Raw genomic sequence first — 15,260 nt, 5'->3', positions numbered from 1 at the left:
ATTATTTCTCTTCTTCTGCTGGGTTTAGGGTGTCTTTGCTGTTCTGCTTCTAGTTCCTTTAGGTGTGCTGTTAGATTTTGTATTTGGGATTTTTCTTGTTTCTTGAGATAGGCCTGGATTGCAATGTATTTTCCTGTCAGGACTGCCTTCGCTGCATCCCTAAGTATTTGGATTGTTGTATTTTCATTTTCATTTGTTTCCATATATTTTTTTAATTCCTTCTCTAATTGCCTGGTTGACCTATTCATTCTTTAGTAGAGTGTTCTTTAATCTCCATGCTTTTGGAGGTTTTCCAGACTTTTTCCTGTGGTTGATTTCAAGCCTCATAGCATTGTGGTCTGAAAGTATGCATGGTATAATTTCAATTCTTATAAACTTATGAAGGGCTGTTTTGTGACCCAGTATGTGATCTATCTTGGAGAATGTTCCATGTGCACTCAAGAAGAAAGGATATTCTGTTGCTTTGGGATGCAGAGTTCTAAATATATCTGTCAAGTCCATCTGATCCAATGTATCATTCAGGGCCCTTGTTTCTTTTTTGACTGTGTGTCTAGATGATCTATCCATTATTGTAAATGGGGTGTTAAAGTCCCCTGCAATTACCACATTCTTATCAATAAGGTTGCTTATGTTTGTGCATAATTGTTTTATATATTTGGGGGTTCCCGTATTTGGCGCATAGACATTTATAATTGTTAGCTCTTCCTGATGGGTAGACCCTGTAATTATTATATAATGCCCTTCTTCATCTCTTGTTACAGCCTTTAATTTAAAGTCTAGTTTGTCTAAGTATGGCTACTCCAGCTTTCTTTTGACTTCCAGTAGCATGATAAATAGTTACCCATCCCCTCACTTTCAATCTGAAGATGTCCTCAGGTATAAAATGAGTCTCTTGTAGACAGCAAATAGATGGGTCTTGTTTTTTTATCCATTCCGATACCCTGTGTCTTTTGGTTGGCACATTTGGTCCATTTACATTCATTGTTATTATAGAAAGATATGGGTTTAGACTCATTGTGATGTCTGTAGGTTTCATGCTTGTAGCGATGTCTCTGGTACTTTGTCTCACAGGATCCCCCTTACGATCTCTTGTAGGGCTGGTTTAGTGGTGATGAATTCCTTCAGTTTTTGTTTGTTTGGGAAGACCTTTATCTCTCCTTCTATTCTAAATGACAGACTTGCTGGATAAAGGATTCTCGGCTGCATATTTTTTCTGTTCATCACATTGAAGATTTCCTGCCATTCCTTTCTGGCCTGCCAAGTTTCAGTAGAGAGATCCATCACTAGTCTTATCGGTCTCCCTTTATATGTTAGAGCACGTTTATCCCTAGCTGCTTTCAGAATTTTTTCTTTATCCTTGTATTTTGCCAGTTTCACTATGATATGTCGTGCAGAAGATAGATTCAAGTTACGTCTGAAGGGAGTTCTCTGTGCCTCTTGGATTTCAATGGAGTTTGAGCTCCATGTTGGGCATAGAGCTTCCTTAAAAAAAAAAAAAAGGTGTGGGGGGTGCCTGGGTGGATTAGTCCGTTAAGTGCCTGGCTTCAGCTCAGGTCATGATCTCACGGTTTGTGAGTTCGACCCCCACGTTGGGCCCTGTGCTGACAGCTCAGAACCTGGAGCCTGCTTTGGATTCTGTCTCTCCCACTCTCTCTCTTCCCCTCCCCTGTTTGCACTCTGTTTCTCTCTCTCAAAAATAAATAAACATTAAAAAAATTTTTTTTAAGTGTTTTCCATTTTAAGAGAAGGAGAAGGAGGAGAAGAACCTTTCTTTAAAACAACTTGGCAGAAAGTTTGTAGAGACTTTAAAATATTCCGACCCACAAATTTTAATCATAGACTCCATCTGTAGTAGCCAGCCTCCAAGATAGCTTCCAGTGAACCCACCTCCTGATACTCCTGTGTAATTCCTTTCTATACTGTCCTAGGTTGGTCTGTGTGATAAACAGCATACAGTTGATATGATGACCTGTCACTTTCAAGATCAGGGAAGATTGTAAAGCTTTCTCTTGAATGTATTCTCACTGTCTCTCACTCTTTTGTATTACTTAGTCTAGGGGAAGCCAGTGGCCATGTCAGGTGAGCAGCCCTGTGGAGTGGCTGATGTGGCAAGCAATTAACAACTACTACCAAAAGCCACCTTAGTAAGTTTGGGAGTGGAGTCTCCAGCTCCTTTATATTGCTCTAGCCCCAGCTATCAGCTTGAGTGTAACCTCATGACAAACCCTGAGCCAGAACCAGCCAGCTAAGTCATTCCTGGACTCCTGACCCTCAGAAACTATAAGATAATAAATGTCTACTGTTTTAAGATGCTGTGTTGTGGGATCATTTGTTATATGGCAACAGATAACTAATACACTATCCTAAGAAAATTTCGTCCTAAAATGTTTTAGTAGTTTGCTAATGTTGGCATGTGTAGACTTCATATAGCATGAACATTTTTCATTAAGGGATGAATTCGTTGGAATGCTTTCAGCTGCAAAAAATGGAAAATCCAATTAAATAGTTACAAAAGTAAGGTAATAGATTTTACTCTAACCAAACATGCCAAGGTAGTCAGGCATCAAGCAGTTAACGTGACAGCTCCATCATATCAAGGTTTACCGTCTCTCTGCTCTGCCTCCTTGTGTCCTATTCATTATCAGGCTGGTGGCAATTTGGGTGTGTCTGTCCAAGACAGAGTACATCCAGAGGAAACAGTTGCAAGTTCCAACTGGGTCTCTTTCTGGGAGCCTCCTCCTAGACTTTCCTCTGTACTGTATGTATCTCATTACCTAGAATTAGCCCACATGCCCCTTCCTAAATTAATCATTGGCAAGTGTTCCCTGAAAGGGAAATATATGCAAAATGACCTCCGAGGCGAGAGGAGCTATTAGACCAAAGAAGAAGGCAGGCAAGTTCAGTTTGACGAGAAATGGCTTATTAAGGGGACTTATGGACAGAAGCATGTCTAGGGCAGCAGCAAGATACAACCCCACCTCCCTTGAGACCTATTTTTATAGCCTAGGGGCTGGAAGTACATACTAGGGAACCACCAAGAAGAGAATGTTTAAGAATAGGTATGTGTTGGGGCGCCTGGGTGGCTCAGTCAGTTAATCATCTGACTTCCGCTCAGGTCATGATCTCGTGGCTTGTGGGTTCGAGCCCCACGTCAGGCTCTGTGCTGACAGCTCAGAGCCTGGAGCCTACTTTGGATTCTGTGTTTCCCTCTCTCTCTCTCTCTGCCCCTCCCACACTCATGCTCTGTTTCTCTCTCTCTCTCTCTGAAAAATAAACATTAAAAAAAAAATAGGTGTGTGTCATAGTCATATCTCCAGGAAAGATCAAAGGTATTATACCCTGAGAGCATACTTAAGAGTGTGGTTATTAAAAAAAAAAAAAAAAAAAAAAAGGAAAGAATGTGGGAAGAGAAGGGGGCTGTCTGTACTCAAGAAGTTCAGGTCCTAGAACCATCATCATGGTCAATTTGTCCAAAATGGCATTAGTCTGTTCACATATCAGAGCAGTGAGTACCTGAACAAAATTAGGTCTTGTTAGTAAGAAGAGAGAGGGGAGTGGATCCTGGGTGAGCAACATCTTGTCCACAGTAGGGAGCTATCTTGTTTCACTTTTTGAACAGCTCATCTTGTTCTTGCCTCTCAGTCTCCATTAGCTACCGCTTTAGTTCATCTGCTCACCTACAATAGAGCACACTTCACCCTTTAATGGATCTTCAGTTATTACCCCTCCTTTCAAACTGCTTCTGAAGCAACCCATCTAAATTGCACATATAATCATATCATTTCCCGCTAAAAACAGTTTTCTAGCACCTAAATGATAAGATCCAAACCTCTAGGTCTCTTACCTTCCTGACTAGTCTCCTCCTTCTTCACCTACCTCTCCCACTGTATGCTTCAACAATATGGAACTAATATTGATGCCCCAAAGTCATCCTCTACCTAATTCCAGTTTATTATTCAGAACCTAACTCAACTCTAACTATCCCCCCACTGAAGCCTTCTTTAATCTTTCTCAACAGAAGGGTTCACTCCCTTCTCTCTACTATAAGCATAGCTCCCTTTGCACATACCCAACTACTTTCCGTTCACTGTGTTTCTCCCCTGCTGAACTTCTAATGGTCGAGAAGTAATGCCTGACTAATGTTCAAATCCACAGTGCTTGGCATGTAGTAAGCACACAGAAAAATCAGGTAACTGCATTTACTGCGCATTTGCATGGGACGCCAAACACTAGCATAGGCTGTGCATTTCAGAGCAGGCCACATTTCCCCTTGGTGCCGTCCAGTCTGTCCATCTTGAAGAATTATTCAGTATTCCCTACTGCCCCTACTGTACAACCCATCTGAAGACTATCTGCTGCCCTCTAGCTGTTCAGAGCTTCCCCCTTCCCAAGGATGCCACCTGCTGAAGGATTTGTGCTGTAAAATAGTCTTCCCTCCTCCATCCCTTTTCAGCTTGGTCAGCCCCATATATCTCAGCAATAAGTGACTAGCAGGGAGGGCAGGAAGGGACTACCTGGCTCTAAACCAAAGAATTCTCAATTTTTAAATTCCCTAGTAACCCTTCTCTCTAATTTCTAAATAAAGTTTTAGTAGCTTTTTATTCTATAGAAGTATTCTTTAAAAAATAGGATTCAGTTATACACATGTATCAGATCTTACTAGTTTCTCTCCCATGATGTACATAGATATAAAGCTTCCAAGATACCTACTTTACTCTTTCCCATGTGATTGGATTTTAAATCTGAGCAAATTATTTCATCCTGTTAGATGAGTCTGTTAAAATATTATATATATTTTTTCCTCCCTAGGGATTCCGGAAAAAATACTTGTGATGCCTACTGTTTCTAATCTCATTACTCATCTTATGCTCTAGACTCTTGGATTTCTCCAATGGGTATTATTACAAGACTTAATTTATAGGTTGAAAATACTTTTTTGATACATAGATAAAACATGTCATTCATTCTTAAATACAGCCTACTTTTCCAACTATAAAAGATTTTGTGTGTATTTCTTTTATGTATTAAGCAAAATAGAATCCTCTCGCTGTATGTCTGAGACCTATCTCTGCCTAGTCTCTGACTAGTGTCTGATTTGGGTCAAAATACAGTCTTCAAACCTCCTTACCTTTTAAATGGGAATAATAATAGGGTTTTTGAGAGCTAACAGTGAATGTGAAAATGCCATCACTTAGCTAGTTCCCAGGAAATAACTAGATTTCATTCTCTCCCTGCTTCATTCTTATCTCTAAATTTAGAGGGTCTTTACTAAAAATTTCCTGAGCTTATTTTATTTATTTATTTATTTTTTTAAATAAGGCTGGTAAACTGTTTTGTCTCTTGTTTTACTTCTCGAGATAGCTGAAAACAGCAACTCAAAGCAAACATTTAAAATAGTGAGATGTGGCATTAGAGGGATCTGGTCTTTCACTAAACCCAAATTTATGCTGCATTTATAAAGATAGTGGCTCAGAGTATTTATCAGAAGTAGGAAGCATGAAAAATAGGATATTTGCATTCTTTCTTTAAAGTGCTTTTATCTCGACATATAGCCAGTGTCTGAATCTCCCCAACTCTTCTTTTCTGATAATGTGAAAGGTGGGAGTTTGACTTGGCAAGTTCTAGTTGGGGGTTTGTCATTTTCCTGCGTCAGTTAGTGTGCTTTTGTTCTATGGCCACGTACCAGACCTTTAATCCCAACCAGCCACTTTATAAATACACTTTGGTCTCCTGTGAATTTTTATATACCAATGTATTACTTTCATCAGGAAAGCAACTCAAAGTACGCCCCCAGACAATTCAGTTAGCAGAACAGCATATTATCTCTGAGCAAAACCACCAGCGCCACTATCTCAGGCAAACATCTTCTTGCAGGCTTCAGTTTTGTGTACGTGTGTTACTGAACCTGCCTTGCTTGAGCAAAAAGGTCATGTGACAGTGAATAAGAGACCTGCATTTTTTAAATTATTGTACTTTTGTCTGACAGTCATTCGATAGGCATGTTGGCATATATTATCTTTATGGAAAAAAGGAAATCCCATCAATAGTAAATATTCATTCACTGTATCTTCCTTTTATAGATAATAAATCTTCAGTAAAAACTGCACATATGTAAGTTGATGCTATAAGAATATCTAAATCTCATTTACTCTGACTACATTCATTCATTTCACACCAATTCTATATCTCTGATGTGTGAAGATGCTGATTTGAAAGTGGTTATCAAACCAGTTTTTTGGTATTTTATAATTGTACATTTATTTTTCCTTTGTAATAGAGCATGCTCTCTTAATATATACGTGGCAAGCTGATGGAAATGAATGGAGGGATTTGTTTCATTTGTAACCAAGTTCACAATATATAATAATTTAATGTTCATGGAATTAATATCCTGATTAACTTAGAAACAGATTAACTTATGCCCTTATTAACTTTGGTAGTAGATTTCTAGGGACTATAAATTAATTGTTTTCTTGGTTTTCTGAATTTTCTAATTTTTTTTCAGTGATCAGGTATCACTTGCATAATTTAAAATGTAGAAATAATAATAAAATGTCTTAATCACAATAAGGAAAATATAATGAGCCAAACTGAATCTTTTATTGGAAATCCTGCAAAAATTATTCTGTAATAGAATTACATTGGTTTGTCTATATGTTTATATCCATATATAGATATATTTATCCATGCCATCCCTGGACTGTGAGCTTTTTGAGGACAGACTTTTTTTTTTCCTTTTTTTTAGTTTATTTATTTTTTGAGAGAGAGAGTAGGGGAAGGGCAGAGAAAAAGGAAGAGAGAGAATCCCAACTAGGCTCCATACTGTCAGCACAGAGCCCCATGAGGGGCTCGAACCCACAAACCACAAGACCATGACCTAAGCTGAAATCAGGAGTCAGATGCACAACCAACTGAGCCACCCAGACACCCCTCATAAGTTTTTTTTTAATAACAATTTAAGTATGAGAGCAAGAAATGTAAAATATTATTCATTATTTTCTTTTTTAATAACTTTATTGAGCTGTACTTTACATATCATAAAATCAACGCATGTCTAGCCTAAAATTCAGTGATTTTTTAGAAACTGTATCAAGTTGTGCAACCATTACCATGAATCAGTTTTAGAACATTTTCACACATACCCTCATAAAGTCCCTCATACCCATTTACAGCTCCCACCCCCAGCCAAGGCAACCACTAATCCACATTTCATGTAAGTGGAGTCGTACGATGTGTGGCCGTTTGTGCCTGTCTTCTGTCGCTTAGCTTCATGTTTCTGAGGTTCATCTACTACATAGCATCTGTCAGTAGTTGCTTCTCTTTTGTTGCTGAATAGCATTCTTATATGAATATATCTCTCATTTGCTTTTAAAATTTTTTTAGGGGCACCTGGTGGCTCAGTCAGTTGAGCATCTGACTCTTGATTTCAGCTCAGGTCATGATCCCAGGGTCATGGGATTGAACCCCATGGCAGACGCCATGTTGAGCGTGGAGCCTGAGTAAGACTCTCTCTCTCCCTCCGTCTGCCCCTCTTCCCCACTCACACACTCACTCTCTCTCTCTAAAATAAATAAATGAGTAAGTAAATAAATAAATAAATATAACAATTTTTTAAATAACATATAAATAATAAATGCAACAGACAAACATGATTCTGTTCATTTAGTGAACGTTTTTTGGAGATTAAATATGGCCTAAGTGATTAAAAATATACAAAGATGTCTAAGACAGGGTCCAACCTAATCAAGAAAAGACAAATAAGCATACAATTCAGAAAGAATAAGTGCTATATTGTAGTATAAGTAAAGTAACATTAGTCTAAAGAGAAAAGTATTTGTGGGAGTATTTGGCAATGTTTCTTATAAGTGATATTTGAATGGGATATGTTCAATTTAATAAGCAGGGGATAGGAAGAGATGATATTCTTTTTGAAGGGAATAATATTTTTAAATTCACACAAGTGTGAAAGTGTATATTTTGTTCAAGAAACAGCAGATTGTTCTGTGTTGCTGGAATGCAGGCCTCAAGGGGATATTTTGGGTAGGAGATGGGGCTAGAAGTATTGCTTGGTACCAAAAAGGACCTTGCCTTAAATGTTATGCTGAAGTTCATCTTGATTCTGTGAGCGGCAGTAAGGCATTCAAGGAGAATTATTTCAATTCCTTATTATTTCCAAATAGGACAGAGGAAGGTGGAAATGAGAGAAAGATACCAAAAGAAAGATAAAGATTCAGCAAATATTTTTATTGCACACCTAATGTACTACATTGAATGCTGATGATTCAGCAGAGGGCAAGACAAAGAAAGTCCTTACTTTCATGTAGCCAACATCCTAGTGAAAGGGGTAGGCAGTTAAACCATTAAACCAACACCTATGTGAAGAGTTGAGTAGTATCAAAGAAAAAATATTTAAAGCAGAGAAAGGAGATAGGAAATGATGGGGTGGGAGGTAGACTATTAAAGATGGGTTGAAACTTGAGCAGAGACCCCAAAGTAATGAGGAACTGAGCCCTGCAAACATCTGGGGAGAGTGCTTGACTGAAAATAGCAAGTTCAGCGGCCTCAGAAGAGCAGGCCTGCAGTGTTAGAAAAACAGCACAAAGGTCAATGTAACCTGCCTGACTTAAGTTGTAAAAGGATCACCCTCGCAGCTGGGTGAACAATAGATTGCAAACTTGTGTGTATTTCATTTCACATGTGCATGGGCTTATATGTAGAATTAATTCCCGGAAGTAGGATTTCTGGATCACAGGGCAAATACATTTGTAATTTTCATGGATAAATTGTGAAATTTCCATCCAGTCTCCACTTCCACTAGCCATGCTCAAGACGCCTGTTTCTTCACAGCCTCACCAACACTTAGTAAAGCTTTGTAGAGGTGGGAATTTTAATAGTCAGAAGACCCAAAATCAAGATGTTGGTAAGGTTACTTTCCTTGGGGAGCTCTAGGAGACATCCATGTCGTTGTCTTTTCTAATTTCCGCCTTCATTCCTCAGCTCTTGACCCCAGCCTCCCTATTCCAGTTCGGGAGCTTAACATCTTTCAACCCCTCTCTTCTCTGTCATCATATCTCCTGTCTGACCCCAGACCCTGCTGCTTTCCTCTTAGAAAGGTCCTTGTGATTACCTTATGCCCACCCGGTTAATCTGGGATAATCCCTCCATCTCAACATCCTGAATTCAGTCACATCTGCAGAATCCCTTTTGCCATGTTAAGGTAACATTTGGGAAGAGGGGGTGTGGGGGACACAGACATTATTAGCCTACCACAGCGTGATTTGCCAGTTGTCTGTGATAGAAGATGCAAATACTGGGGCTCCTGGGTGGTTCAGTCGGTTGGGCGTCTGACTTCGGCTCAGGTCATGATCTCAAGGTTTGCGAGTTTGAGCCCCACTTCGAGCTCTGTGCTGATAGCTCAGAGCCTGGAGCCTGCTTCGGATTCTGTGTCTCCCCCTCTCTCTGCCCCTCCCCTGCTCATGCTCTGTCTCTCTCTATCTCTCCATAATGAATAAACGTTAAAAAAAATTTTTTTTAAAGAAAATGCAAATAATTTGGGACCCCTGGGTGGCTCAGTCTGTTAAGCATTATGACTCTTGGTTTTAGCTCAGGTCATGATCTCCCGATTTGTGAGGTCTAGCCCCAAGTTGGGCTCTGTCCTGACAGCACAGATCCTGCTTGGTATTCTCTCTCTCTCCCTCTCAATCTCTCTCTCTCTCTCTCTCTCTCTCTCTCTCTCTCTGTCCCTCCCCCCACACATGTGTTCTGTCTGTCTCAAAATAAATGAACTTTAAAAAAATTTTTTTCATCTTTTAAAAAAAAGGAAATGCGAATACTTTTCCTCCTTGTCCTTTGTCTTCTAACATTGCTTACGGTTTTGTGGTTGTTTTGCTTTTGCTTTTGCCATTTGGAGTTTATCCTGATAAATGGTGTAAATGCAGGTATGTCTATTGTTTGTTTGTTTTTTTCCAGATAGCTATTTGGTTGTAGCAGCACCATTTACTGAAAAGTCCAACTTTTCCTACAAGTTAGTAAATGTTTGTATATAGTTTGATTTCTGGACTTTATTTTTGGTCCAATTGTCTGTCTAGAAAGTACACATTCTTTTAAATTACTAAGGCTTTATAGTATAATACGTGGTATCTTTATAGTTATAATATCTGGTAGGGCTGGACATCTATCGGTGTCCCCATCTACCCCCCCACCCTCCCCCAACCATACACATGGCTATTCTTGTTCATGGTTTTCCTGCCTGCTTTTATTATGTTTGTTCCATGTGAACTTTAGAGTCAGCTTCCCTGGTTTCAGGAGGAAAGAAAGGTCTTTTTAGTTTAATTGGAGTAAACTTTATGAGGTTGGACTGTACCGTCTTTAAATATGATATGTTTTTATATTCTTTAAGGTAACTTGCGTTCCTTCACTAGTATTTTAGCAATTCATTCGTATCAGTTTTTCACATTTCTGAATTTATTCCCAGTCTTTAATCTTTCTTTTCATTAGATATAATGGAAGAAAAGATCCTATTTATAATACTTTCTGATTACTTTTTTAGTAATGAAAAAGTACTTTTATGCATGAAGTACTTTTTGCAAAAAGTACTTTTTATGCATGAAAGTTATGATTAATACATTTATCCTATTAACTATAAGTTTTGTGTGTATATATACATATGTGTGTGTGTATATATATATATCTATATAGATATATATATAGATATATATATATGCTGCTACTTTATTGAATTAACTTCTTGTTTATAGTAGTTTGTAATTGAGTCTCATAGTTTTTCCCAGTATACAATTACATTGTCTTCAAACAGCGATAGTTAAAACTTCCTTTCTAATATTTATCCATCTCTTCTTTTCTTGCCTCTTCCTTTACACTGTTAAGTAACAGTGGTGTGCATCTCTCTTATTCCTGACTTTATTAGGAAAGACTCATGTTCCTTCATAAAGTATTTGCAGACTTTGGGGCTGACACACATACACACATATGCACACATGTACACACACACACATACACACACATCATATTAAAGAAATATGCATCTGTTCCTCTTTTATTTAGGTTTTTTTTCCCATCAAGAATAGGAGTTGAATTTTGTCAAATGCTCATTTAGTTTGTATGGAGAGATAATATGGTTTCTATCTTCAGTTTATTAATATGGTATGTTAACTTTGCACATTTAAAAATACATTCTCGGGGCGCCTGGGTGGCGCAGTTGGTTAAGCGTCCGACTTCAGCCAGGTCACGATCTCGCGGTCCGTGAGTTCGAGCCCCGCGTCAGGCTCTGGGCTGATGGCTCAGAGCCTGGAGCCCATTTCCGATTCTGTGTCTCCCTCTCTCTCTGCCCCTCCCCCATTCATGCTCTGTCTCTCTCTGTCCCAAAAATAAATCAAGGTTGAAAAAAATAATAATAAAAAAAAATTAAAAAAAAAATACATTCTTAAATTTCCAAAATTAAATATGTTGTGATTCATACCTAATGTTTTATAATGCACTTTATTCACTGTTTCTCCCTTGGATGGCCTTTTTTATTATTACACAATGTTATGTTGCACATTTGTAACTCTTGCCACAAGTGGAACTTTCTCTTTGTTTAAAGGCACAATAAATAAAATAAAGCTGACAATTTGATCTGACCAGTGGGTGGAAGGTTCCCTTCTGGATCTGAGCTGACCTTTTCATGATCCCGTTTTCTTATTATTTTTTATATTTGTCCTCAAATAATGATGGAAAGAGAAGGATTATGGTATGGGTGGCAGGAAGTAAAGTGTTTTAGTTAATCCTTCTGAATGGGTTCTAGTTAGTTTGAAGTTTCAAAGAAATACCATAAATGAACATTGTTTTATATACTTTGTTCATCATTTTTGTCCTCAGAGAGCCCACTGCCTAGAGCAGCCCCATCCAGTAGGGCAGCCACTAGTTTCTTGTACCTGCTGAGTACTTGAGACGTGGCTAGTGATGTGTTGTAAGTGTAAAATACACACTGGTTTTGAAAATTTAGCATAAAAAATATAAAATATCTCACTAATTTTAAAACATTTTTTAAAAGTGTTTATTTATTTTTAAGAGACAGGGTGTGAGCAGGGGAGGGGCAGAGAGAGAGGGAGACACAGAATCTAAAGCAAGCTCCAATCTCTGAGCTGTCAGTACAGAGTCTGACACAGGGCTTGAACCCACAGACTGTTAGATCATGACCTAAGCCAAAGTCAGACACTTAGCCAACTGAGCCACACAGGTGCCGCTATAATATCTCAATAATTTTATATGTTGAAATAATATTTTGGATATATTAGGATAGATAAAATGTCAGTAAGATTAATTTCACCTATTTCTTTTCACTTTTTAATGTAACTACTAGCAAATTTTATTTTATTTTACCCTTTTTTAAAGTTTATTTATTTATTTATTTTGAGAAAGACAGTGTGTGCATATGCACACACTTGCAAGTGGGGGTATGGATAGAGAGAGAGAGGGAGATAGAGAGGGAGAGAGAGAGAGAGAGAGAGAGAGAGAGAGAGAGAGAGGATCCCAAGCAGGCTCCACACCCAGCACAGAGCCTGATGCAGGGCCAATCCCACAAACCATGAGATCATGACTTGAGCTGAAATCAAGAGCTGGACACCCAAAATGAGCCACCTAGGCTCCCCACTACTAGCTAATCTTAAATTACATATGCAGCTTACATTGTATTTTTGATGGACATCACTGGTCTAGAGGTAGTAGGTATGTGTGAACTTATAAATACTACAATGGTTTTCATAATTTAAAAAGATGAAAGTAAATAAACTACACTTATATATACTCCCTTTCTCCTTGTTTCTCCTTATAGGAATAAACTTGGATGATAATATAATCTAATCATACTCCGTTACAATGGGTTACCTCCTCTGATTTTTTTTATTGAACTGTTTCTAAGAGAATGCAGTTTCTTCATTATGCTCTTGACATTTCCACATAAGTTAAAGGTAACAGGCATCTTGTGTTTTGGCATACCAGCACTCAAGAGCTCACGTGAATATAGAAGGGAGTTAGTTTGGAGGTCCAAGTTTCTAACTTTTCTTTATCCTACATAAATTGTAATAGAAGTTTCCTAGTTCAAAATAAAATTTGCTTCTGCATTTCTTTCATCTTTCCCGCCATTACCCCAAAACAACAGTTCCCACCCCTTAGTTCTCTGTAGGTAGAGCCAACTTTCTGCATCTTTTAGTTCTGTCTTGTGGCAATAGCCTGAGTGTTTTGAGGACTTCATTTCTTAACTCTTATATTCTTCAAAAACCAAAACAATTACTCCTAAAACATTTTTTAAAATCCTGGCTTTGTCGCATTTTTTAGGAAAATCATATCACAGAAGATATTGGAATATCAACTTGGAAGGAACAGACTTTTCTCTCCCATGGTGCCTTATTAGCAAAGAGCTGCCAGGCTGCAATGGAATTAGCAAAGCATGATGCTGACGTTCAGGATATGGCATTTCAGTATGGGAAGCACATGGCCATGAGTCATAAGGTATTTGCACATTTTTTCTTTTTCCAGTGCTTAAATAGCTAAAAGGATACCTAAGAAACCTCCTGCCATTTAATAAGCTGCTTTTATATCTCAAAAAAAAAAAAAATGTTTATTGTGTGTTTAAAATCTGTCAGTCATAGATGGTGATTGTTATGTAATATAAACAGTGTGAGTGGTGAGTACTGTGTAATTTTGATAGAAAGCTACAGCTGACTTAAACCATATTTGTGATGTTTGTCTTTTCTTACCACCTGAAAGGGTTCTTGAGAGAACTCTTACAAATTATTAAATAACCTGTAATGTTGCCCTTTACAGAATGGGAGATCATTTGCGTTTTTGTTACAGTTCCCTTAAAGTTCCTTATGTAAAACAAATTGTGGAAATTTAATGAAATTTAAAAATATACTGAGTAAAATCGAAAGCCTTAATTCTAATACTTGGTCCTTTTGAATGGGCATACTGAAATATAAAAAGTCTTGAGGTTAGCTGTTATATTGTTGCCCCTGTACATATGTAACTTAAAGATTCCATTTAATATATATTTCTTAGATGTTACTTAAATAGCTCATAAGAGAGGAGAAAATAGATATATACATTATATATATACATGCATGTATATATATATATGTATGTAATATCTCCAGATGAGTTTTTATATATTTTATTAAATCTTAAATTTTATTAAACAATTATGTTCATTAAAACTTTATTTAAATTCTTGTTTTTTGGGGCGCCTGGGTGGCTCAGTCAGTTAAGTGTCTGACTTCAGCTCAGGTCACGATCTCGCAGTCCGTGAGTTCAAGTCCCACATCGCACTCTGGGCTGATGGCTCAGAACCTGGAGCCTGCTTCCGATTCTGTGTCTCTCTCTCTCTCTGCCCCTCCCCCATTCATGCTCTGTCTCTCTCTGTCTCAAAAATAAATAAAAACGTTAAAAAAATTTAAAAAAAATTCTTGTTTTTAATTTAAAGAGTAAAAGCAAAGTCTGCTGCCAAATAGAAAAGGAATATGTCAGGAAAAAATTATCTTAAAGAATTTTAAAGATTGCTGTTAATCATATGAACTGTTCTTTTGCTTAGTAAAGTTCATCTAAAAGCTGTATTCCTTAAGCTTCATTTTCCCGGCATTAACTGGTGCTTTCTGAAAGGACTAAAACATAGTAGTGTGTATGCATCTTACTGATTTAACTCTTTTGACTACTCCTCCTAGATAAATTCTGACCTCCAGCCTTTTATTAAGGAAAAGACCAGTGACTCCATAACTTTTAATCTCAACTCAGCCCCTGTGGTCTTACATCAGGAGTTTCTTGGAAGAGACTTGTGGATTAAGCAGATCAGAGAGGTAAAATGAAATTATTCCTATTTTGGGCATCAGTAGAGTAGTATTTAGTTGATTTTAGAATATAATTCATATTTCATGATGATCTAAGATTATAGAACAGCCATATAAGAGCATTTTCATATAACAGGTAAAATTCTTTGTAATCCACATCTTTAAAAGGCAAATGTTAGTTAAAACTTAGAGATTGAACTGCTGTTATTATCTGAGTTCTTAGAATACTGCAACACAAAACTAGTGCCTGTGGTGGATGCTAATTAACTCAGATAATTTTTTTTTTTTTCTAAAGGCTTTCAAAAATTGGGCTATGGTAATAGCACCACCCTTTAACTGACGGCAATTTCCCATCTGCAGACTCTAGCACAAGCTGCAGAATTCCAGAAGCTCCGTCTGTCAGCTCATTGGGTTATTTTA

At 37.7% G+C, this 15,260-nt stretch overlaps 1 protein-coding gene across 4 annotated transcripts in view; it reads left to right on the top strand.

The window, feature by feature from the left end:
* Nucleotides 1–15,260, top strand: part of PDSS2 (decaprenyl diphosphate synthase subunit 2) — a 288,760-nt gene that overhangs the window by 204,330 nt on the left and 69,170 nt on the right. For all 4 annotated transcript variants that reach the window (XM_011282517.4, XM_045057896.1, XM_045057895.1 and 1 more), the window contains exons 5-6: nucleotides 13,336–13,509; nucleotides 14,718–14,849. In XM_011282517.4, coding sequence (XP_011280819.1) covers nucleotides 13,336–13,509; nucleotides 14,718–14,849 — 306 coding nt within the window. The remainder of the gene's footprint in view (nucleotides 1–13,335; nucleotides 13,510–14,717; nucleotides 14,850–15,260) is intronic.

The sequence above is a fragment of the Felis catus genome, chromosome B2, assembly GCF_018350175.1.
Source record: "Felis catus isolate Fca126 chromosome B2, F.catus_Fca126_mat1.0, whole genome shotgun sequence".
Classification (NCBI taxonomy): Eukaryota; Metazoa; Chordata; class Mammalia; order Carnivora; family Felidae; genus Felis; species Felis catus.
This window is presented reverse-complemented; position numbering and strand designations above follow the sequence as displayed.